The sequence below is a fragment of the Agelaius tricolor genome, unplaced genomic scaffold, assembly GCF_023055355.1.
Source record: "Agelaius tricolor isolate 1412-34295 unplaced genomic scaffold, bAgeTri1.0.p SCAF_3, whole genome shotgun sequence".
Classification (NCBI taxonomy): Eukaryota; Metazoa; Chordata; class Aves; order Passeriformes; family Icteridae; genus Agelaius; species Agelaius tricolor.
In genome coordinates this window covers 54753166-54779576 of record NW_027269263.1, presented here as the reverse complement: position 1 = coordinate 54779576, position 26411 = coordinate 54753166, and the positions used below count along the sequence as shown (strand labels likewise).

The following is a 26411-nucleotide window of genomic DNA, read 5'->3' as shown; positions in this document are numbered from 1 at the left end:
GGTTTTTCTTTTTGTTTGGCTTTGGGGTTTTTTGTTGTTGTGGTGATGTTTTGTGGGGGTTTTTGGGCAGGTTGTTTGTTTTTTGTGGGTTTTTGCTCGTTTTCCTTGTAGGACATGAGGGAAGATCTTCCAGTTTGTACAGGTAGTGTAACTTGCGGTCAGTGAAGCAGTGCCCACTGTTTGTCTTATAAAGTAAATTTGTGACTCTTCTTCCCTTTGTTCTGTCTTTCTGTCTGTCTTATTCAGTAAGGATACAGTTTCTATTTCTTTAGCTTTCAATTCCATGTGGTTTACTTGTTAGAATTTCCCAATTTGCCTGCATCCTCATACTGCCAGTGTTGCCAAAGTGTCCAGATTCAGCACTATGTAGATGGCATTGCACTACTTGATATTCTCCAAGCCACCCTGGTTTAGCTTCAGGGTCACATCAGGTAGCCTTTAGGAGAAATGCATCTCATGGGATGAGAAATTCTGTGAAAATTGTAAAATCCAGGAGTGTTTTGGTTGTCAGGCAATGTTCTTTATGACTAAAAGTTTTTTATATCATCCCCATAGCTTTTGAATGCCAGCATTAGCTGTAACTTTAAAAAATGCTAGAAAAGCAAGAAATTAATTTAATTCTAGTTATTACTACTCAGTGCCTATCAAATAAAAACTTCACAGTTCTTTCCTGACTCTCTAAGATGTAGTTTATCAGGAAGCAGAAGTCTTTGACTCAAGAGCCAGCTCTAATCTGGCAGAAGAAGTTACATATGTATCCCAGAGGATCCTCTGGTGTTGGTAATTGTCCACTGTAGTCTGGATCAATTGCTGTAGTAGCCATCTCCCTCTGCACCCTGTCTCTCCCTTCTTCACATGTGCTGAAGGGCTTTTATGATCTGATGAAAATGTTACTGTCACCTGCCATGCAATCTTTATTTGTTGCTGCCTGGAATAATTTTGCACAGTTGTCATGTGGTGAAGGACCAAGACCTTGTCCCTGCAGTCTGTGTGAAAGAGTGGAAATAGGCTGCACTCTCTCCTTTTACTCACTGTGTTTTCCAGCCCAAAGATTCCTCTTCCTCTACAGGGGTGTTTGCACTGCATGCAGGTTATAACCCTGTGTCTAGACAGGACTCTTCTCTTACCAGCTGTGTGTGGAAGCTTGTGGTCTTATGTGAGCTTCAGGTAAGCTTCAGGCCATATACCTGTCATCCTGTTTTCCCTCTGCTGATATCCTCCACTGATTCCAATCTAGTTAAGTCTTGGAAAAACTCCATATTCTGTTCCCATCTTCCCTCTGTTAGTGCTGTTACTATGTGTTGACTGAAGAAGTTTATCTAAGGCTGAGAACTGCAAGATTGTGGTTATGTATCTTGAAGTTTGTGCTCTGTGTGAGCATACAAAATTCAGTGTAGCTTAATGGGTTCAAGTTTTTAATTTTTTGTATAAATATATATATTTAATATATAATGTATAATGATGGTTTCTGTTTATCATGGTTACTGTGTGGACAGGCCTAGGCTTTTTTCCTGTAGTACATGATAATTCTGCAGCCATTCTGCAGTCTTATGTTAATAAAAAAGTCAAGAGTTTTATTATATCTCATGTTAATACTTATTTATGGACTTATCAATCAGAATGATCTTATTGAGAGTGTTTTTTTAATACCTGTAAGAAAGTGAAGCTGTAGTTTTATCATTTTGACTTCTAGTAGTGTATCAAAGATGACATGGTTATTGGAAAGATGGTTCTAAAATATTGACAGAGTGCAGGGTCACTTTGCTAATTCAGAACGTTTGTTATGATAATTCTGCTTTGAAAGGCTTTATGTTCAATCAGGCAGTGTGTCTTTATTGGTCTGGGTTTATGTTGGACAAACTACACTGCCTGTGTTCCCACAACGGGCGTTATGTGCATAAAGGCACCATAAACACCTGTCACAGTTAATTCAACAGAAACACACTTGGTTGCCCATGCCTGTTTTGGATCAGTCCTATTGCACTTCACAATTTGTACAGAATCTAACATTAGTGAATGAGCAGAATGGAATTAAGCAATCCCTATTCTCAGTAATTGAAATGATTGCATTTCAAGTTTCTTGCACAAACAAAGAAAGCATACCACTTCAGAATTTCAGAATTTTTCTTTTTGTTTGGTAGTGTGAAAGTCTGATCCAGCCACTTCCAAGTGTTTGCAATACCTAAAAGTATGTTTAAGTATATCTTTGACTGTCCTAGGCATTGATCTCTGGCAAGATCATGATGTCTCTCCAGCCATCATACTTACCTTCTGGTTTTTTTTTTTTTTAATATTAATAATTTGTTAGAAGTCTCTGTCACAGAAAGATATAACGATAAAGGAGATATTCATAACAAAGTATTCAAGCTTGTATTATTCAACTCTGTATAGTAAAAATACAGAATATAAAATTAATTTTGGTTGTAAACCTGGTTTTCATCTTCCTGCTTTCTTTGTGTATGTGTTTCTAGATTGGATTAAAAGTCCAAGAGTGGTTATGTGTGACTGGCAACAGAAGGTTGATCTTACATCGTTGTTTTTTCTTTGAAATGATACTGCCTAGAGAACCAGCTGGTTTCAGATGAGAAAAAACATTAATGGTTTACAGTGTCCACAGTCATGGAGATGTATTCCTGATAGAGTGCAAGTTTAGTTTTCACCTGTGTGTCTCTGTTGTTTGAAATTTAAACATGCAGCAGTGTGACTAATAGAATTGAAAGCAGATCGTTTGCACTATAGGTTCTGTCCAGCGGTAGCTAGTGATGGAAAGATGGATGCTAGTGTCTGTACAAACATGGGGTTCCATGGGTGAGTGTCTGAAGGAGAAATGGGAGTTAGTGTCTTTGAAATGGGTCTTGGTGCCTCTGCCAACCTCAAGCTGCAGAACCCAGACAGGTTGACTCCTGAACTTGAGGGTAATGGACAGATGGGTCAGCACAAAGTCTGTTGCACAACCCACACAGCCCAAATTTCTAAACTCTGGAGGAGAATGACACGTTCGAGGGGGGAATGTGGTAGGTGGTTCGGGAAGGCTGTACCTTCCTAGTACTGCAACCACTGGGGAAAGGAAGAGGTCAACATTTGGCTGGGATTTTAGGATAAAAGGGAGCTGTGTCTTCTGAAGCCTCAAGAGAGAGAAACCCCACGGGCATGAGGCCGAGTGGGCTCTCTCCCTTTATTCAAATAATGGCATAGGACTCCTCTGTCTCCTTCATGGACAGTGGCTTTTCATGGAGTGATTTTCCACACACAAGGGACAGGCTGTTTTAACCCGCCCCTGAGATGGGGAACTGAAAGTTCTTACTAGGTCCCTCATGGTGGATTAAAGTGAAACAAGAATGAATGACCAGTGTGCATACACATGGCTGGTTTATTTCAGAACAGTTGGGTTACATTGCAAAGGAGGTGTGTATCTGCTTTGGTTATTATTAATAGAAATATATAAAAGTATAACAATATCACTTAGGAAAATATAAAAGGAAAAGACAGGGTAAGAGTACAAAAGCAGAAGAAAGATATCACTACCCGTGGATCCAGCACTGAGACTTGATTGTTGCAATTTTGTTGTCTTTTGGTCAAAGTTGTGGTCACAGTCTTTATCTGTTGGGGCTGGAGAAGTTCCCCTGTCGTGGTTTGGAATGGGAGGAAATACAGGGAAGTGATGGGTGGGAAGAAAAGATTCAATGGGTTAATATATTCCCTGGCTCCACTCCCAGGGAAGGCCCAGGTGCCTTCCCTGGGAGTGGAGCCTTACACTATGAAATTCTGTGGCTCATGCACAGTCTGGGGGTGCTTCAGGGGACTTTGAAGGTTTGTGGCCCTTTCTAAGACATGACTGCTGTTTCTCATGACTGCACAGGTTGAGCCAGTTGTGACTTACCAGAAGGAATTAATACCTTCAGGCTTACCTGTGAGTGTCCTGATGGCTCCCCCAGGGGGTGGTTTTACACTTGAGTCTCATCAGGAGAGGACGTTGGTATGATAAAAAGCATTACCCCACCTTGCAGGATCTGCTTCTTACTGGCCTTTTGGTTTGGTGTGGTCATCCTCTGGTGGCTGGGTGTGCACGTCCTCTGCACCTGGGCTGCTCTTAGAAGATCAACGGTTTCACCACACACCCCAAAATTCTTCTCCTCCCCTTTGTTTAAGGGGTGTGATTCTGGCCTCAGCAAAGCACCTGTTGCTTTTGCAAATCGGATTTTTGAGTCACTAACCTTTAACATGTCAGTTCTCATGCAGGCTTCAGGTTTCACACAACCTTGGGAGTGTCAGGACTTGTCAGGTTTTGTCTGAACGTGCCTTTGCCTATGTGGAGCTTTGTTTGGCTTTACTTAGCTGCAGACCCAAACCTGCTCTGTTTTTTTTCTAGTTACTGGGTGGCTACTGTTTAGTTAGTTTCCTTTTGGCTTGTCCTTGTATAATTGTGTGGTATAACCATATTTCCTTCAGCAGATAGTAGTAGCTAGTAATTATTACGTGTATAATGATATATTTGTGACCCTGACAGAATGGTGCAGTGCAGAGGAGCATTGTCATGGTGTGATAGCAGAGGCTTTGCAAGTGGGGGCACAGGATGGGAGTGTGGCAGCAGAGGGTGAAAAGAAGGAACTGAGGATGTTCCCCTTGCTGGGGACCCCAGTGCTGTAAAGAGGTCACCAGTGGTTGGTAAAGAAGGACAGTTTGGGAGCTGGGCAAAACCAAAAGCGATAAAGGAGCAGGTCTCAAGCAGATGTAGTACAGGCTGTATGTGGTGTACAGTAAATGTGGATGTAGAATGGAGTTGCAGATGAATGAAGTCAGGGCATGTTAACTCAGCTGGGGGTCCTTGGAGTGGGAGGAAGAGGTCATCAACATCATTCTCCTTCTGAGACCACCTCTTCCACCCCTGCCACCACTGAAAACTTCATGGTTGTCCTCAGACAGGAGGTGGGACACTGATGGTTGGCTCACTGTAACACCCTCCCTCAACTGAAGCCCACTGTCCTAGGCCTCAGAAAGGTGCCATACAGGAATTCCTGGCAGCAGGAAAAGATCTAGGAAATGTGTAATAACTATTTTTATGAAGACCCTCTGTGGTAGTATTATTTTTCTCAATTTTTTATCTGCCCATCTGAGCAGTGGCTCACCGACCAACAGTCCTGCACTGGCAGAGAAAGGATGAATATTACACTGATGGTATGTACTTCCTTTTAAAATTACTTCTTTGAGGTATACCTTTTAAAAAGTTGTTTCAGAAAAACTACAAAACCAATCTAGGTTTTATATGCTGTTATACATTAATGAAACACTGTATTAGATGTATTATACATTCCTAAAGAAATCAGATCTCACGTAGGGCAGCACACCCATGGATTTGGATGGTCTGAATGAAAGTAACTGGAAAGGAGTGGTGAGTTGGCACTAGATTGAAAAGCTCTTTTGACCACCAGCAGTCATTAGTGCCATTTCCCAGGATCCATCACCAGAAGCTCAGAGCCAGAAACTGTTTACCTGCCTAGCCCTAGCAACATAAATGTGATGGTTTGTTCTGTTGTTTTCAAATAGAATTTTGGGTTGGTACTGAAGCAGAGTTCCACCCGTTTGTGATAGTACTAATTGGTCTTTTTTTTTTTTTAATATAAACTGGGATAGTCTAAGATTATGTTTAGGTCTGTTTCATCTGCACAAATGGATTTTTATAACTCAGTACTTTCCATCTGTTCCACAGAATTCCTGTAAAACTATTGCTGTGTTAGAGTAAATAAACTTGGCAATTCCTTTCGGGCTTTTTAGCCCTCAGGAGCAATCAGCAGTTTAATAGAGGTTTCATCCTAAAATTGTTTGTGTACATCTAGCCAGAGATGGCTGTGGGTTGTGTTGAAACTCATGGAAGCAGTGCTGATCTTACCCTTCTTTCTCATTGCTTCTCCCTTTTTTTTCCCTTATGGCTTCTGAATCAATATATCTTGACAATGAAAGTTACTGTGAGGCTAAAAATTATTTGTTTTCTGGTGAATTACTTCTCCAGAGGCTATGAAGAGGTATTGTGAATGTTTTCTTAAGCTTGCACATCAGAGATATGTTTGCTTTCTTTCCAGTTCTTCCAGTGCCCTGAAGAGTGGAGATGGTTTGAACAGAAATGAACAGGTCACCCTAATTGCCTGTTAGTCAGCAGAGTCACTGTTGTCTCACCTGTGAGCCTATTGTAAGAAAACCAGTTATTTTGACAATAATGTAAAATTCTGAGAAATTGTTTGATCTGCTGTTAGGTCCAGGGCATTTAGAATCTAGATATCTGGAGGCTAATAGCTGGCTTTGTTGTGCTCTGACAGAATAGAGAAGGAGAGGGTAAATAGCTGTGGAAGAGTGACTACTTAAGCTGCCACTGAGTAATTTGTGCAATTACTCTGCAGGTAGGTCAAGTGGGCTCTTCACTTGAGTGGACTCTTTGGATCCTACGTCATCTTAGGACTGATCCTTGCAAGTTCAGTGGTGCCATTAAGGCTGAGGGGTAGTGCCTACTAGGTAATAATACACTTATGTTACAATTAGTGCTACAATGGGTGCTATTCTGCACATTAAAAAGTGATTAGGATGCTTCTTTTGTTATCAGGATCTTCTGTGAAAAAGTGATGTGGGCCCATCATTGAGGGAAAGAGAAATGCTTTTATTTAATGAACTAGGGACAATTCCTTTCCCCATGGATTGATGAAAGCATGAGAGAAGTAGTGTGTGCTTATATAATACAAATATGATATACTGAAAATGTATATTTTCTAAAAATTATTTTGCATGAGTAACCAACTTCTGTGTTTGCAAACTGCTGAGTGCTTTATTTCACAACCAAGAAATCCTTGCATGCATTTAAATATAAGTCTAAAGAGGAGGAGAAAGCCATTGCACCCAGACAGATTTTGACAAATTAATCTGAAGTGAACCACATATTTATCATTAAAGATGTCAGAGCTGTTGAAATCAAAGTAAGTCTTTTTCCAATCAATACAGATTTTTAATTTTTTTTAAAATTTGAAACTAGAAAAGCAGATTTTAAACTGCTCAGTTCTGTAGTTACTGTGGTCTGTTCTTCAAGGCCAGAATTCTATAATTTCTGACAGGGGAATTGGATTTACTTCTGCTTATCAGCTTGGTGTAACAAAGGCTTAAAAAAAATGTACAAAGAAGGAAGTTCAGATATTGATCACTAAAATAAAGTAAAATTTGAAGGAAAGGGTATGTGGACAAGGAGGGTAAATGCTAATATTTAGCATACATCTGACAACATACACATAGGGCATAGTGGGTTAGAGATTGGAGGAAGCAGCAAAGCCTGTGATGGTTCCTGGTGAGCCACCACTGCTGACTAGATCAGTGAAGCATCTGATTGATACATGTGACTTGTTTTAGGTTAAACAGTGCAAAACACTTGGCATTAGGAGGCATTTCTTTGCTGAGAGGGTGGTCAGGTGCTGGGACAGGCTTCCTGGAGAGGTCGATGCCCCACGCCTGGCAGTGTTTAAGAGGCATTTGGGCAGTGCCCTCAATAATGTGTTGTAACATTTGGTCAGCCCTGAAGTGGTTGGGCCTTTGGACTGGAGGATCATTTTAGGCTCCTTTTGACTGAAACATTCTATTCTAAAAAACTTCTTGAGTACTGGACTTTTATTTTGATAAATCTTTACGGAGTTTATGAAACTATGCAAACTAAGATAAATATGTTTTAACTTTATCTTATTTGATGATCTCTTTCTTTCCACCCTGGGGAAATGGCTCTCATTATACAGAAAACAAATTTTCCCAGCATTTCCAGTATTATTGCCATGGCTCATATTAATTTTTTTCCCCTTAGACATCTATGGTGTTGCAACTGTTTTGGAAGGTCCACACCAGAATGGGCAGGTGCAGAATGAATTCCTTCAAGATCTGTGCTAGTAGAATAATGCTTTCTGCACAGATGTTCCCAGACTTCCTTGCTATAGGTGTTTGATAGGCATGTTTCTCGAGAAAAAAGTTTTGGTTTTTTCCCCCTCTCTCATAATTGATAGAAATTCCTTTTCTATTTGCATTCTTTATCTGCAAGACTTAATGGACATAGACAAAAAATATACTCACCAAGTTCATTTAAAATACAAGTTTCTCTCTGTTTCTCTCAATACTTTGGTTAGAAGAAAGAAAATATTTCAGATATTTCTGGTTTCTGAGTTTGTGACCTTTCCTGAGACAAAACAGCTTACTACTGAAGACAATGCTTTTCTCACTAAAAATACACACTTTGTATTGCTCAGCATGTTCAGAAAGTGCCATTGAAAGTTAAGAGCACAAAGACCACCTAAAGTTCTAGAAATACATTCAGTCTGCTTTCTGGTTTGTGTTACCATTCCTTGTAGATTGTCCTGTGCACAGTTACTGTGTAGTTTTCTTATATTTAAGGGTGCACTTTGACTTTTATTCCCCTGAAATGAAAACACACAAATGAAATTGAGCTGCCTATTGAGGTGTTAGGTGAATTACTGGCCAAATCAGACTCTTTTTTTATTCCTTTTTTTTTCCTGTTGGCACTTTTTCTTTAAAGTTCCTTTTGAAATTGGCTGTGTTGCTTGAGCAGCTTGCCAAGTTCTTACATTACTATTTTGGTTGGCTCGTTATGATTTGGACAATCAGGCATGCTGCAAACTTTGCTGAAGACATTGTTTATTTGTAGGAAAGTATGTGAAGGGTTGAACTGAGGGTGTTGCAAGTTGTACTAGTTCAAAACCACAACTTCATTGCACAAACTTGTGGTGTTGTGAGGTCCCCAGGAGAAGGTCAGAGATGAGAATTTGACTCCATGTTCTCAGAAGGGTGGTTTATTATTTTATGATACTATATTAAAAGAAATTACATACTAAAACTATACCAAAGAATGAGAAAGGATACATCAGAAGGCTAAACAAGATTGAATAATAAAAACCCATGACTGACCAGAGTCCTGACACAGCTGGACTGGGATTGGTCATTAAGTCAACACAATTTGCATGGAACCAATCAAAGATGCACCTGTTGGTAAGCAACTTCCAGACCACATTCCAAAGCAATCTGATCATTATTGTTTACATTTCTTTTCTGAGGCTTCTCAGCTTCTCAGGAGAAAAATCCTGGGCAGAGAAGATTTTTCAGAAAATATCATGGTGGCATGAACTGCCCTGAATTACAGTGTTAAACTTGGGTGTCTACCCTGCAATCCTTTCAGGGATACTGCTTCTGTAGAAATGTTCTTAACTCATTAGATTCTTTATTTTTAGATTCTTTAGGATTCTTTAAGAACCTGTAGATTCTCATCTACAGATTCTTACCTCCTTTTTATGCTGTTCCTATGGTGGCTGCTTTTTGCAGCTGCTGGAAGTACCAGGATCAACTAAGCTTTACAGTACCAGCATTCTTTATGTTAGGATGTATATGGGAAAATAGAGGGGAACAAAACTTAAAAAGGAACACAAAAAGATTAGGAAATATGTAAAGAACTCAAAGCACCTTATCTCAGTATAAGCATGACTAAAATTCCTTAATCATAATCTACATTGGCAAGCACTAACATAGCAATTATAAGGTCACTGTATGGTCATTATGCAGAGAAATTAAAATTGTTTGGAATTCTAATGGTGAGTATGAGAGGCGTGTTCCAAAATCTAATGCACTATTTATTCCATATAAGTCTAATTTTGAGGGTTTACTGCAACTCATTTTGTGATAATCCAATTCTAGTTACCAGGAATTAGTGATGTATCTAGATATGTAAAATTAAGGAGGAATAGGAGGCAATTTTGATTTTGGGTTGGCAATTCCAATATTGCAGAATTTGCTGTACTGTCTTTTAAAGCAGTTTGTAGTGATTGTTGTCAACTACTGATTTGGGTTCACTGATTTTCCTGAGTTTCTTAATACTTCCAATTTATATTTGCATGATTTTCATCAAGGTAAGATATGGTTTCACTGAGTATAATTGTATGCATAAAAATTACATTTCTGAATTGACTAGAGAAGTTCAGAATGATTAGTGTGTGCAGAATTCAGGTGTATTCACAAGTAGTAATATTAAAGCTAGTGTGTACTTTAGCTAGGCTAAGTAAAACAGATATGTCCAATGTTCTTTTCAAGCTATTTTTTTGTTCATATTGCTTGTTCTGAAGTGTGAACTTGGCATTACCTAAATTTAGAATACAGTATCTTTTCATTGTTGAAGTCTTAATTGGACCACTTAGAACGCCTGTATTGAACAAAATATTAATGTGCTTTTCAGCACTGTTCAGTAGCTCAAAAATAATGTAATTTAGATCTGAATGAGAGTAGTTAATGGTGACCCTTGAAGAGGCTCTACTAGTTATTGAAAATAATCAGCTATAAGGGATATAAACTGTTTATTTAATCCTTCCTTTTGTTCTGGGGTAGGATCAAAGACCTTTACTAGAAATTGTAGCTATCTGACATGTTCTTGAAGACAATGGATATTTCACATCATGTCTCCCACCTTTAACAGTGAAAGATGTTAAAACAATGGAATAAAGTTCAACTTCTGTGCCTGTGGTGCAGAAGATTCAATTTATGGTTAAACCTGTTCCTACTTGCTCTGTCTGCATTGAGGTCAGCTTCCATTTGTAGCAGTATTTCCCTCATAGATACAGTCTATATTCCTCTGGTTATTTCTGTTTTCACTGAACTCCAGTGGCTCCATATCTGTCTTAGATTGCAAGAAATTGGAGTGTCCAAAAGATTATTGCTTGAATTGTTTGTCAGTATTACGAAGAGCAGATGATTAGTCTAAAATGACATTTTAGTTTGTGTATTCCAGTATGCCTTTTCCCAAAGGTACAAGAGTCCTGACTTGCAGTCAGTTTGTGGTCAACTGTAATGTCTAAGACTATTTTTGACATAACTGCTGTATATCCAGCTCCATGTAGATATGCTGCATTTTTGCTCTTAAGCTAATAAACTTTGGAAAGTATTAAACTTTCTTGTCTCTTCTCAATGGCATCCTGTTTTCAGAACATATTCTAGTCTGTTGAGACAGTTTATAAAATTTATTTTTTTAATTATGAAATATTGGTAACTATGCTGAGAATGGGTTCTGGTCAGTCCTGATTCTTTAGAATTGCTAATTTAAGTCTGTTCATCTGTGAATGATTCTCAGCTGGCTGAAATGTGAGTATGATATTGGGACTGCATTCCATAACAAAATCAATATTTATTCCTAGGTATGCCCTGTGTATGGATTAGTTCTCTTTACCTTACTTGTCCATGACAGGTTCTTAGAGATACTTCCTGATGGCTCTGAAATCTCATAGCCAAGATTTTGAGTAAAGTCTAAGGTTTTTGGGTTGAGCTGGCAAGTTAATCTCTGGTAGACCTTTGTGATTTAAAGGTATTTCTCTTCCTGATGCCTGTTACATGTATATATAACATACACGTGGTTGTTTTTTGATTCGTGGTATTGGAGTATATGAGCCACAGTTTGCTCAAATCCAGAATGAATAATAAAATGAAATGTAAGCTGACTCCAGTGTTAGTGCTGGCTAAGTCTTCTGTATCAGGAGGGGAGAAGACTAAACTGACTCCTGGTTAAAAATGTTAAAAACGTATGTGCATTGGTGTCTGATTTGCATCTTTCACAATTTTTTGTACCTAAGATTATTTTTATCTTTTCTTTTTTTTTTTTATAGAAATCTTTTGGACAGAGATACATTTTCTAAATCTGATCCAAGTGAGTATATAGGATTTTATTGTTTTTCTTATTATATATTTTAAATGTGCAAACACTGAATAAAATTAGGTGGGTGATTTTCTTCAGTGTCAGTTAGGTTTACACTGTCTTTGTGACAATTACTTAGAATAATTAAGCTACACTTGAATAAGGTACACTTATAACTAATGTTATGTGAACTGGAAATTTGAAGACTGGTATTAATACTGCTTTCCTGAGCTAAATAGTCTCTTATTTAGTATTTAACCTAAAGTTTCCTAAAATTAATAATTCTAGAAAGTTGGGTTGTTGTTTCTTTTTTAGTATCTGCTGTTTTAGATCTTTTTCAAAGCTATTAGGCAAAGTACTAAATAAACTAGAAGCATTTGTTGCTGCTAGTACATACTGTCCACTAATATTAGAGTCAAATGCTGAAAAATAAAATTAGGTTAATTAATCTCTGGGAAACACTGTCTGTCCTGATCAAAAATGTATGATGGTTTTTTAGTTAATCTGTTCAGAATTGTAAGCTAGTGACACTCACTCTCCTCATAAGCTGAATTATGACAGGATCCTCCAAAACTGCCATGTCTATGAATTTATGATGGGGCTTTTAAAATCCATTACTATCGTCCTGTATAGATGCTTTATGAAATCTTTAATCAAAGAACCAAGATCACAAAAAATTTCCTTTTTCTTTTGAAAATGTTACTCCAAGGAGTTTTGTGGGTAATAGACTCGTTCTTAGTTTGTGGTGCCATCTTGTCTCTCCTACAACTCTCCATTTGCTTTCATCCATAAGTTCAATTTCTTTCTTTAAACCTGGGCTTTTCTTCCTTGGGATACCACATATTGTGCTTACTGGCACTGAAAATAACCCAAGACACATATACTTGTATCAAGTCTCTGGACATGCAGCCATATCCTGATATTTGAATGCTGAGTCATGTAGCAGTATGAAACATTTGGGTACTTTTGTTAGAGTATATGTTTCTGTTCTGCATCAAAAAAATCTTGAGAGAGATTCCACAGTACACTTTTGAAGGGAAAAGCTTCTACTTCCTGGGGAAAAACTACAAGAAGTTAGGAGTACTTTTGAAGTTTGTAACCTGTAAGGCTTAAAAAAAAAAAACAAACCCAAAGAAACCACCCAGAAGATATAGGCAATACTATGCCTCTATATGAAGATCACACAGAAACAAAACTGAGTGTTTTGCATATTGATAAAGAATTTTAGTTGGCTAAAAAAATTAGTAAAAATTAGGTGGGGGTTGGATTGGATGATCTTCAAAGGCCCCTGACAATTCTGTAATTCTGTTAAAAAAGACCCTTAGTTAAACTGTTTTGAAGAATGCTCAGTGACCTGTTGCCTGTAATGAATTCAGAGATCTCTCATACTGGCAAAAGTGATAGGGTGTCTATAGTTCTTAAGCTCAAATATTATTAAGGACAAGTGCTTCAAGTTTTTATCAGATAGGGCACTGTATGAGGCATAAGTTGCAGGTTTGAGTGTGTTTGAGCTCACTGCAGTGTGAGCTGTGTGGGAGAAGGCCATGAACACCCTGTGACAGTCACAGCTGGTGCCAGTCAGCTCTGGAAACCACAGCAGCAGCAGCTCTGCCTGTCAGAACTTCTTCCAGCCAGGGGAGCACACAGTGCCCTGCTCAAACTTGTCACAGTAAAAATGGGCCAGCAGCTGCAAGCTAGAGACAGAGCTGCTGGAGATGCTGCCAGAGCCACATGTGTGCAGATAGACTGCTAGAGATGCCTTCTGCAGAGGAGATGCTCCATGCAAAGGGCAGTAGCCTGTGCATAGCCCAAGAATGTGCAGCTGGGCAAACCAAAGTGATCCTGGCAGGTGGGTGACCCCTTCTGGGAAAAAACATGGAAACAAAGTGGCAGGAGAACCTAAAGAAATCTTAGTATCTATTTTAAAATGTTTCTGAGAAGTAAACTATAGGTATGTTTTAATGGATTCAGAGTATCTGGAAATATTTTAAAAGTATCGTAAACTTGCTTATCAATTTGAGACATATTATTTTTCAATTAATGCAAATAGCTTTTCTAAAGCACTCAAATTGGTGGTGTGGTTTAGGGTCTGGTCTCCAGTTGTGAGTACCCAATTATGCTGCCAGTCAGACCTGTCTGTCACAGGTAGGCAGTATAAAACCATGGAGTGCAGTAATACTGTCCTTGGTGAAGAGAGAAGGGAGGAACTGTTGACTCTGGAAGTACTCATATTGTATTTGCACTCTAGAAATTACTTGTCACTGCAGCTTTGATTTTGGGTATTCTCCAAACAGGGTACATCCAGTTTTAGTATTCTGTAGGTTTTTTAATAGCCAGTTCAGTTTGTTTGCTTGTACTGTCCTTTAGTTAGGCACAGAGATATGGCCCTACTGTAAAAGGGGTGAGTAATATAAAACATTCTTGTTCTTCTCTGTTTGGAAGTACAGCAGGACAGCTTTCTTCAGTGTCTATTCACTGGGACAAAGGCCATTCTTAGACTGCTCTGTATACAGTAAGTTTATTCTATAGCTAAAAAGGTGTCAAAATCAGCATCCTGCCACCGCCACAAGATCCACTTTTACAGCCACTGAATTTGCAGCCATTAGATCTCAGAGGAAAGAACCATGTAAAGTCATTCTGTATGCTGAGGTCTCATTGCTTTTGACTAGGCCAGTTCTAATATGGTTTTCATACTCCAATGTATTTATCTAAGGATCATACTGGTAGGGAAAATCCAATTTTATCTTCTTGGTCTTTTTCTCAGAGGGACACACATGAATGTAGCTGACTTCCGTGTCAATATAAACAGCCTTCTCCTGAAATTAAAAACGAACCTGTGATTTTCCTGGTTCTCCTAGGAGATATGCTTGGCCTTTTTTTTATACTGTAATTGCTACTCAGTATTCCAATTCTGATCACTTCCCTGGGATCTAGAATATTCATGCCAAGAGGAATCTGTCACTTTGCATGCCCAGAGGCAAGTGACAGAAGTAGCTGTAGAGATAGTAGATATAGATGGGACAGGCTTGGATAGCCATTGTTCAGGAAGTATTTCAAACAATACTGGAGCCTCTTACTGACAGTGCTTTCTGCTCAGTGGAGTCAAAGCAAGTCATATATTTGATTTACTGTAGCATGTGGAGCATTCTGCTCTCCCAGTTTGGAGACCATTTTTTCTAGGAATATATTTTTTTTTAATCTCTGGGTTTTATTAATTTTTTTTTCCTTGTAGAAAGCTGAGCTAAAGAAGTGCTTCCTTGATGAGGAGATACAGATTAATGATTTTGGCACGTTTCTTCTGTCTAATGACGGGCAGAATTGTTTTCTTCCCATGCTCTGACAACTCAAGCTGAGCCCTGCAGAGCTGTGCTGGCAGCAGCACTCTCCTCCTGGGGAGCCCTGTGGCTGCTGAGTATTGATCATCAAAAGAGCCCAGGATGAATGACTGAAAACATAAAAGCTCTTCCCTGGGGAATCTCCCCATGGAGGATAGTAACAATTAGAAGAATCTCTTGGCAGATGGGACAAAGGGACCTTAGGGCACCTCTGCCTGGAAGGTCTAAAAGCTGGTCAGTGGAGAGTATTGGGGAGCCCTGCTAGAATTGGTACCATGGAAAGATTTAGGTAGCATGGGGAAAAGGTCAATTTCATTGTGGGTAAGTCTTCCTTGAAATGGAGTAGATGTGTTGTTGTGCTTGGGAAAACTGGGATGGGCAATGTTGATGTAACAGTAGTTGCCAGACTAAAGGATAAGCATATATTCATTGAAAGGGAAAGGACCAGAGCAGGTAAGGGAGGCCCAGTCTGTTTGGGAAAACAGGAAGCTGCAGGCTATAATAATCTATAATATTTTGGGAACTGTGTCTATAACAGAGTAATAAGTGTTGACATTTCCACCTTCTTTTTCATTATAAGACTTAATTAAATTTACCTTGGATATGACATTGTGGTATCACTGTCCAGAGTTAAAAATTATTAAATATTAATATTCCTGAGTATAGATGTAGCTGTATCTGCTCTTGGAACAACTCATATGGCAAAGCCTTCCAAAAGGGTTTCTCAGCTACTCTTCATCAGTATGCTGCTTTCTCATTGCTCCCTCAGTTTTTGTGATTATGAGAGAAAAACTATTTTTTTAGCTCTGTCTTAGGATGTGGTTGCATGGTATGATGGCTTTTGAAATATTATTTATCCCTCTGTATTCCTTCTTCTCCCTGAAGACAATGCTGTTAACTGTTTTCTGCTATAAGATGGGTTGCTTTATGGAGCCTTTAATCTCTGGTTTGAGCATTTCAAGTGGTTTAGATCAGCTTTACCATATTTATCTGCATTTCTCCAGTTGGATATGAATTTGACAAAGTTTTTTAGTGGTTACTGCAATTAGTGTACCAGGATCTCTACAAAACTCTCTCCAAGAGCCATCTGAGATAGTGAATCTTAACAATGATGGAGAACAGTATCATGGCTGGTTTCCTAAAATTTATGGGGTGCATTTTAGAGGAAAGATGGAGAAGTTGTAAAAAATTTTCTACATTTACAAAGTATTTATCAGAAAGACTGAAATATATGTCTTTTCTTCAGCTTTCATTAGGCCTGACTTTTTTTTGAAATGTCAGTTTGGGATGCACACGTGTATGTATCCCTCTCAGACTTGTACCTTTTACTTACAATAAAATGTTCTATGAGGTGACTGCTTATTAATCTATATTTTTATTATATTTAAAATATTGGCCACATCTGCAGCCTAGGAGGGGAGACCTTATTGCAGTCTACAACTAGTAAAGGGTTGTTTAGCCTGAAGAAAAGGAGATTCAGAGGTGACCTTTATCTCTCTCTGCAACTTCCTGAGAGGGGTTGTAGTCAGGTGGGGTCTCTTTCTCCAGGCAACAGCTGTCAGAACGAGAGGACACAGTCTCAAGCTGCACCAAGGGAAATACAGGTTGGATATTAGGAAGAAGTTTTTCACAGAAAGAGTGATAAAATACTGGAATGGCCTGCCTGGGGAGGTGGTGGAGTCAGGATCCCTGGATGTGTTCAAAACAAGACTGGATGTGGCACTTGGTGCCATGGTTTAGTTAAGGTGTTTAGAGCATGGGTTGGACTTGATGATCTTGAAGGTCTCTTCCAACCTGGTCATTCTGTGATTCTTTGATCTTCCACTGATCTCTTCTCTGTGGTGACCAGTGACAGGACCCGAGGGAATGGCCTCAAGTTGTGTCACGGGAGGTTTAGGTTGGGCATTAGAAAAGCTTTTTCTCAGAGGGTGGTTGGGTCCTGGAACAGACTCCCCAGGGCAGTGGTCACAGCACCAACCCTGACAGAATTCTGGAAGTGTTTGGCCAATGCTCTCAGGCTCATGGGGCAGCTCTTGGGGTGTCCTGTGCAGGGCCAGGAGCTGGGGTTCGATGGTCCTGATGGATCCCTTCCAGCTGGGTCCCTTCTAGCTTGGGATGTTCTATGATTCTACAGTTCTGGGTGGGTCGTAAGAACCTACAGTAACCTACAGAACTTTCTTTAGCTGATTTCATAGCTTCTATTTCGTTCTGTTTTCTCACATTTTCCCATTTCACTTCATTCTTCATGTAATACACTCCAATAGCCTACTCCAGAGTGTGTTGTAAAAATGGGCTTTTTGGTTTGGGTTCACTTTACTATAAACAGTAACCAAAGGTAGGCACATGATTGCCAAGGGTTTATTTAGAGTAAATGGAGAAAGATGGACATCTCCTGAGAATTATTTTGAATATTTTTTTATAAAAGCTTTTTTTCATCTACAAGACATCTTACTTAAAACATAAAAGTGTTAACTTTTAGCTTCTACATGAGCTAAAATATTGAAATTGCTTTTTTCTGTTTCTCCTCTTATTTGCTACTGCCTAAGGGTTTTTTTTTTGTTTTGTTTTGTTTTTTTTTTTTTTTGTTTTGTTTTTTTTTTTTTGGTGTGGAGCAAGTACATTTTAAGTAAGAAAATGTAGTTAGAAGGTTGACTTCATTTCTGCTTTCGTCTCTTGATGATTCTGACTTCACTGAGAACAAAATCAAACCTTTACCTTTGCTGTTCAAGGCTACAGTTTAAAACAGTATTATTTTTACCTTCTTTCGAAAAACAATGATTTGTGCAGGAAAAGAACTTGTTGAGGAAAAAATGTTGAAATATCTGTATTTCTGTTGATTAGAAAGGATTTGAAGAGGAATTTCAGGTAAAAATTCCTTTATCATAGTTACCTGCAACTAGTTCAAGACTGTAGAAAATAAGATTTATAATGCAGTGCATTATAATCCTTCAGTGCAAATGATCTGTACTTAAAATAGTGTTTAAAAGACCTGATTATAATCACTGCACCCCTGTCACCAGTCCTTGTGATAAAAGCTGCAGCTTAATGTGTAGTGAGTGCTCTACTGGAAATAGAGATCTGAGTGACACCTGTGGGATTGTTCTGCTTAGTCTTTCAAAATCAGGTTAGGTCAACAAATTTAATTGATTCTATTTTTTATCAGGCTTTAGTTTACAAAAATAAAATACACATATGGGAGATATTTAAATATATATAAATAATTTGAAGCAAAATTAAGGAAGAAAACCAGAAAAGTCTTTTTTTTTTCCCCTTTCTGGTTCTGTTTCTCCTGCTTCTTTTCAGTAGAGTCCTCATTTTTTTTTTTTTACTTTAATTTTCTTCTCTCTTGAAGGAAGTATATTTTAGGGTAATTGTGCATTAGATAATCTAGAATAGCCTGACCACCCACATTTAAAGAAGACCTGCTTTTATCCAATTTTGTCTTTAAAGACTGTCAAGTGCTTTGCTGGAGGTCAGGCATAAGTGCTACCTCCCATTTTAGAAGCACTCCATTTATTAGCTGATTTCTGCAACAGCTGGACCACATGATCACCAGTCTGGTTAGGCTTGTTGACAGCTGAGGGAAAACATTACTATTTGATTGTCCTAGTTACTATTTTCCATAGCACAAGAGACTACAAAATTAGTTCACTTAATTTAAGGATATGTTAAAATTTGAAAATAACCGAACTTTTTTTTTGTTCCCATTCACAGTTTGTGTTTTGTACACACAAGCAATTGGAAACAAAGAATGGAGAGAGGTAAGCTGCATATTCATAGATGTACAAACCTTTTAGGTATATTTAAGGCTGGCCATTTGTCATAACAGAAGAGGGCATGTCATTGCCTCTTGAATGCCATGCTAGGCTTATGGGGGTCCTGTGTACTAGCAAACATTTAAAATATAGTCACACTGATCTCAATTTCCATATCTGTATCACACATTTCCATCAAAAAAGAAAACAAAGTAGAGAAAACACATGAGTTTCCCATTTTACAGTCTCCCTCAGATAAATTAAACCAGTCTTAGCTGTCAATTTGGATAAGGTTTGTGGCTCTCAAGAGAGGAAGACATTCAAACAGGACTGAGCTGTGGGGATGGTCAGTGTCAGCAAAATTAGTCTGTAGATGTGGTAAAGATCTACCTTTGAATTTTTTAAAAATTAAAATATTTTCAGCTTGACAGGGGCTGAGGCACCTTCTATAAACATTAAGAAGGAAAAGGCATTTTGCCAAAAGCTCAGAGAGGGGAGTGTTGAAGAGAGAGCTGAACTGAGGGGAAACAGGAGATGGACAGTGCAAAAATGATACATTTGCAATAGAAGGATTGTGTTCCCTAATATTTAAAGCTGTCTGAAATAAACAATGAACAATACATGCAAGCTTTTGCTTGCTGTTGTGTTTGGTTGGGGGTTTTTTTGGTATGCATTTCTTCACAAAACAGTGGATTTTTGTTACTGATTCAAATTTTTGTGGATTTTTATTGGCTTTGGGAGATGATGTTGATGAAGTTTAGGTCATACAATACAAGGTATGTACCATTCTATATTGAAATATGAGATCTTCTGCCACTCTGTCTTCATCCACAGGACTGTTCATGTGAATGGAGTAATTTTCTTTCATGGCATCTGTTTAAGAGATTTTTACAGGCTGTCATATATCTCACATATTCCTAGTATTGGCAGTCTAATTATTCTTCCTTATAGCATATAGCTTAAACTTACAGTTTTCTTTTACAGTTTGGAAGAACAGAAGTAATTGATAATACTTTAAATCCAGATTTTGTAAGAAAATTTATAATGGACTACTTCTTTGAAGAAAGAGAGAATCTGCGATTTGATTTGTAAGTTAACAGTCTTTTACTCTAATCTTGCAGCCTCTGTAAGCATGTAAAATTTTGTCCAGCATAAAATTTACTTGAAGAGAGAGGGTATCTATTGACATAGGATAAATTAATGTCATACACAGTTGATTTAGCATTGCATCCTCAGAAATAAATGTGTAACATAATAATGACCGAGTTTAAGAAATTGGCAGATGTTAACTGATCAAAGTACAATTATGCTTACAATTATTACTTTCAGAAAATAGAAATGAAAAGAAGTCAAAATGTTAATATATTCTTGCAACACAGCCAGTAAAACAGGTACAGGTATACTGTCCAGAAATAAAATACTGTACAAGTAGTACAGAGCCAAATTTTTTTTTACTATGCATCTAAATATACTAAATTTTAAGATTTTAAAACAACAGCAGTTGTTCTAGAAGTAGATGGCTTTTGACATTGTTCCAGATGTACTCATTTCATTCCACTGGTGGAATTGTTTTGACTTTCACTTCATTCTTTGGAAAACAGAACTGGGAGTCCAGTTATGAGGTAGTGTCACCATTGCATGTCATCTCTTTCATTTCAGTCCTTTCTGATTATTTCAGTCTTTGTGATAATCAAGGTTGTCTTGTTTTTTTTAATTTTCATCTTCTTTTTTTATTAGCAGTTCTTTCTTAACCTTGCCCTAGGAGAGAGTATGAATAACCCTCATAGATAATTAAGTTTTTGCTGCAGTTTTGCATCACACTATGCATTGTGGCCACAAATTTTCTTTGTATGTCCTTTTTTAGTTGAAAACCCCTTTTCCTATTTCTTTTCACTTTCTTTGTAAGATGTACTAGACCACCTATTTCAAGGAATGAAAGGAAATACTAAAGCCAGGAAGATTACAGGGTGCTTTGAGGTGGCTGGGTACAAATCACAATGGAAGCCTGATGCAGACTTTGTTTGCAGTTTTAAAAGTTGGGTTTAATGTCATTCAATCTGTGGAGTATAACTATTGTGGGTTATTTAAAGTAAATTTTAAGTCAGAGCTAATCAATTTGTGAAATAAAGGATTCTTTTCCAATATAAAGCAGTGCTGGAATAGCCATGCAGTGGGAGCTGTGTGGAAATCTGTATCTGTTTCCCTCCTGTTTCTCATAGGATGCATGTAGGGTATGGGGAGGGGGCAGTGCAGCAGAAATGAGATGTGAAAGAACTGAACTGAAAAAGAGAGAGCTCAGTCTGCAGAAAGAAAGGGGAGTCTGTAAAGACCTTCTGGATAAATGTTGTCTGGAAAGGACTTGGAGCTGGAAGGGAAAACACAGTCCCCTGTTTAATTCTTTATGTAGTCAGAGAAATGGACTCCTGTCTGTTTATGCAAAGCTGTAAATATGACATGTTCTCTGTACTCATCAGAAAGACCTGACTGCTTTCTGCTGCTGTCCTGGGTTACCTGGACAAAAGTCTGTTCTGAACTCCAAGCTGAAGAGCTGTTCCTGCCTTTGCCTGCAAATGACCATATAGCCATGTTATGTGAATTTGCTGTAGAGCCTATAACAATGATAGATGAAAAATTAAATATCTTAGATCTCTGAATTAGAAATGTGAATCTCATATAGCCACTCATGGATTAAATCCCAATTCTGAAGCTTTAGAAAGCTTCCTATATTCAGTTCCTTGGCAGAATTGTGCACCACTGTTGGCCAAGGTGTTATTTTTCAAACAAATTCCTTATATGATTCATATATTTTGCAGGGGAAAAAATATCAAGTGGCAAGTACATCTTTGATATTTAGTGCATCAATAAATGAGCATGACCTCCCCCAAAATGTACAGCCACCAGTGTCATGGGCCCCTTTCTGTTCACTGCTGGTACTTAGGAAGTGATTTTGCCAAAGTTGTTCATTGTTTTACTTCTGTAGCTATCCCTCAGGTCAATTTATAAGCTGTGTTTTTCTGTTCAATTTCACCAGTTTGCTTTTAATTGGAGGTTTTAACTGAAGTTAATAATGTAGGAATTTCTTTTCTTTATGAATATGTTTCTAAAGCTTTGACTGTGCTGCACCACATCCAGCTGTGTTATGGTATTCCTGCCATCCTGACTTGTGATCTGGTCCATGATGCATCCCAGCACCAGCTGTGGCAGCACAGCCAAAGGGATGGCATTCCATGCAGGACAGCCTGACATGGGCAGTAGCACAAGAGATGAAAACCTTTTCAGTTTAGTAACTGGTATTGAATCTGAACAGATTATTTGATAAAACTGTTACTTGGATTATCTGATAAAGATGGAAGACTATTAAAGTATAGAAATTAGAATCCTTTGTTAATTCCTTACATTATTTTTTTCAATATCTCTTAAATTCAGAGAGTAACTTTTTTTAACTCCTGACTTGATTATGGAAGGGAAACGATGACATTTTATGGCTGGAGGAAGGCCAAGATGGTGATAAACTCAAAAGAACAAGTATAACTCTTGCTAAAAGCAGTTTAGTTTATTGTTAGTTATTTCTATCTGCTAATTCAAATGACTGAAAAATTACCAAAAAAAATAATTTACAAGTTAGTTTGTTTTCTAGGGTTAATTTTTAATTTTTGGTCTGCTTTTTGCCATCTTTCACTGTTCAAAAAGGAATATCAGAAGAATTTCTCTTTAAAGCTTGCACTTTATTGAAAATTATTTAATTTCAAATAACTAGTGAACCATAGTCCTATATATGATGACTCAGTTTGTCTTCCTTACTGGGGAACTTCCATTCACAAATCTGTTTCTGTAAATTTCACACATGGCAATAGGTGAAAGAATTGTTTCATTTTTGTTTCTTTACATAATTGTCCTCAGATATGTCATCTGGCAACTCTGATATAAATTTTCTTTTTTTTCCCTAAGCTATGATGTTGACTCAAAGAGTCCTAACCTGTCAAAACATGTAAGTTCTTCCTCACTATTATAATTCCTTGTGTTAAATTGCTTGCATTTCTTAAGTATGTTTATTTTCTTTTGACTCTAAGTAATATCAGATACACAGAGACAAATACAGTGATTGGCTATGAGTGAAAACACATAAGTATAATGAGTATAATGTTAATGGAACATTTCTCTTGCAAAGGGCATATTTGAGCATGCATGTATACCTTTTCAGATATGTAATATGCTGCAATTAGTTGATACTTTTTTGGGTCCTAAAATTGAAAGATGTTTTTATTGTGTCTCAGAAGAAACAAGAAGGTTAGAAGGTTAACTTCTCAGGTTGGAAGAAACCTTCAAGACAACATGAGTATAAAAGTGGGAGTGATGAAATAGTAACTTTAACATTTAGAGATGCAAGAGTAGAATTCAGAAGCTTCTCAGTGAATTTTTTAAAAAATAAATACAGGAAGGCTTTGGTAAGAGAACCTTTGAGAACCTGGATCAAAGGAAAAGAGGATAGTAGAAGGAATACTCTGTGTGTATTCCTTCTGCTTCACAGTGAAAAGATGAGGCTTAGCCATTGATCTGCAATTACATCCTCACTGTACTGGTTGTGTAGTGCCTTAGAATTACATCTATAAGTGTAACCTACTGTTATGTGAAACAGGTGGTAGTGAGTCTGTTGATGATTGACTGTTGCATAGTTATTACTGAGATGTGGTGTTCAGCAGAATCTGTTCTTCAGTAGGGAACAGCTCAAATAAATGGGAAACCAAATTTCATTGTGTGAAATATGAATTCTGAGTTTTTATGTTTTTGCTTTTCAGGACTTTTTGGGACAGATGTTTTGCACACTGGGAGAAATAGTGGGATCACAGGGGAGCAGACTGGAAAAATCAATTGTGTAAGTATTCTGGAATGTTGGATGAATGCATACTGCTGCATGAGGCTGGAGTTGTGGGGCTTTTTTGCTGTGAGATATCTTGATATACAGAATTGACAGATGTGGCTTTTAAGAGAGAGTAAATAGTTACATGCAATAGAAATCCTTCTCTATATAGGCTATAATTTAAGTTTCATTTTGGACAATTAGGAAAGGAATTAACTAATCCATAATTTTTGTCAACCTTGTTGCATCTTGCATTAGAAACAGCTTGAATGTACTAATCTAAAAAATGTTTTTGTTTTAGTTTGCAAATTAGCACATCATAAAACTTTAGTTACCTTTTGTTCAAGCATTTGAGTTCCTGCAAAAAACCTTCCCAAAGACACAGTGAAGAATCAGTTGACCAGATTATCAGATTTCTAATACAATCACACAAAATTATTAGCATCAGCAAATAATATGGTTATTAGACAACAGTATTTTGTGATTCTCCCCTTAATCCCATTCTGGATATTAAACTTTTAAAAACATGTCTAGGAAATAACCTTGAGGACTGGTACAGTAAGTGTCATAATAGAGAAGTTGTGTTAGGCTTTGTGATTAAAAAGGTTGTCTGTGAACAAACAAGAAGAGTGTCCCAATGGTAGGTGGGGGAGCCCAAATAATTGCCCTGGCTGCTTTCAGACCCATCCCAGGAGAGTCATCAGCTTGTGGAAACCCATCTCCACACACTCAAAAGCATCACAGAGGTACAAGGCACAGGCAGGGGAGCTCCAGTAACACAATTAAGGGAACAACCCCTGCCCAGCTCCAGGGCTGTCCCAGGAGAACCAGAGCCCCAGCACAGGGGCATGGCAGCACACAGTGGGTCACTGCTTGGTCTGGACATGTTTTAATTCTTGCTGGCTGCACTGTTTGAGCACAGAAATACTGTCTTGTCAGTTGGGACAAGAGGTTGGCCCTATTTTCTTCTACTAAAACAGCAGCTCACTGACTTTTCACTGTCTAGGCCTGGCTCATGCCAGCTGCCACAGAAAATTGCACTGCCACAACTCCATGGACTGGCTTGACTGATTGTCAGCTGATTCTACTGGAAGCCTGGGTCACTTGGTCAGAGAAAGTGCTAACTTTGAAGACACTTATATTTAGTAAAATGAATCTTACCTGACTTTTAAAAAGTCTTCAAGTTTTTTTCTGTCCTCAATTAGTCAATTATTCAGCACAGTACACTTTTTTTCCTGAGAAAATTTCTGAAATTAATTTTGAACATGTAGATTAAAAGGCATTCATTCAGCAGTTTAGTATTTGTACAGGTTAAATGAAGTCTGAAATGAGTAGCAGGTTAAGTTTAAAGTTTGAAATTATCTATTAGAAAAGAAAAAATATCAGTGAAGATTCTGTGGAAAGGAGGTCTTCACAGACCTCTTGGCCTGTGTAAAATATTTTCTCATGGGTAAATAAGCATTTCTCAGGTCTGGGTTCTGATACTGTCTTGTATGGTAGTTACTAAGTGGACCCAACATATGGGTAGGCACGTTTTAATGACAAAATGTTTGACTTTTTATTAGTTCTTCATAGTGTCCCTGTTTATTCTGTCATTGCTGCTTTTGACAGTGCTGTGACTTGACAACTGTGCCTGAGTGATTGTCCTTTCTGGACTCTCTGAAGTCTGAGTGTCTAGGAGACATTTCTGTTATTCATGAAACTTTGCAATGCATTTCAAGATTGTTTACTTTGTAGATGTGTGTTTAATGTCTCTTAATAGTCAAACAATGAGTATTGAATTGACAATATTGCATGTCTTCCCTTCTTAGGGATATTTACTGCTTTGAGTTTACTGTTCTCTTTATGAAGTCAAGTCTGTGTTCTCATAGCATGAATGCTCTTTATGATCTATGAGTTAAGAGAGCTTTATCTTTTCACCATATTTCTGAAGTTCATTAACATTTTCCCTCTTCAGTTCTCTGCTGATGGATGTACAAAGAAGAGAATGCTTGGTGCTGTTTTAGTCCCAATCAGCTACCCTACAGAAGTAGCACTTTTTATACTTAAGCAGTTTGAGAAGCTTGAATTCCATTCTCTGATTGGCATTCAAGTAAGCTCTGATGTTCTTTCAAAATGAAAATTAGAAAGATTTGAAGCTTATTATTCTCTAGAAGAAGCTCTGTCTACTTTAGGCATTTGCAAAAGTCTTACACAATTCAGGATTCCATGGCTGCTGTGAGCTGTCCAGCTCCAAGTCAGATTGTGTATCATCAGGGAAGGCTCCCTGAGGAAGTCTGCAGTGAAAGGGTAGTCTTGTCCTTCCTCAAAATTAAAGTAAAACATCTCAAGCCTAGAGGGTCACCATTGCTGTGGTCAGGCAAGAAGGCTGAAACACACCTTGCACTAATCTTCATGGCAAGTACAAAAGTGAAGGGACACAATTCACATTTTTCTTTGCCTACATGGTATGCATGCCTTGCAGTTTCGTTGGTGTTACAAGCACCAGTGGATTACACCTCTGAGGCATGAACCTGACAGTATTTCTTCTTGGCAGTTCTGAGATTGTCCCCTGAACCTCCCTCTCTGTTTCTGATACCATTAAGGACTGGGGAATTTTATGCAGTCTGTCACAGGAGAGTCTTGCTCCCAGTATTGTAGTGTGGTAGCCTGTTATCCTTGTGACAGTGAGCATTTTTTGCTCAAGAACATACTTAGTGTTGCACTTTATTTTACAGACTGGCCAGATACAGATGTGAACATTTGTTTTGGGTAATTTCTATTGG

General features: G+C 38.0%; 1 protein-coding gene across 2 annotated transcripts in view; it reads left to right on the top strand.

Annotated features, from left to right (window-relative positions):
• The window catches only part of CPNE8 (copine 8), a 72023-nt gene that overhangs the window by 2654 nt on the left and 42958 nt on the right, over positions 1 to 26411 (top strand). For both annotated transcript variants that reach the window (XR_011678688.1, XM_071423881.1), the window contains exons 2-6: positions 11670 to 11710; positions 18748 to 18794; positions 19773 to 19876; positions 22737 to 22776; positions 23585 to 23661. Coding sequence is in view for 1 of the 2 variants with exons in the window: in XM_071423881.1 (XP_071279982.1) it covers positions 11670 to 11710; positions 18748 to 18794; positions 19773 to 19876; positions 22737 to 22776; positions 23585 to 23661 (309 nt within the window). In the remaining variant the exon portion in view is untranslated. The remainder of the gene's footprint in view (positions 1 to 11669; positions 11711 to 18747; positions 18795 to 19772; positions 19877 to 22736; positions 22777 to 23584; positions 23662 to 26411) is intronic.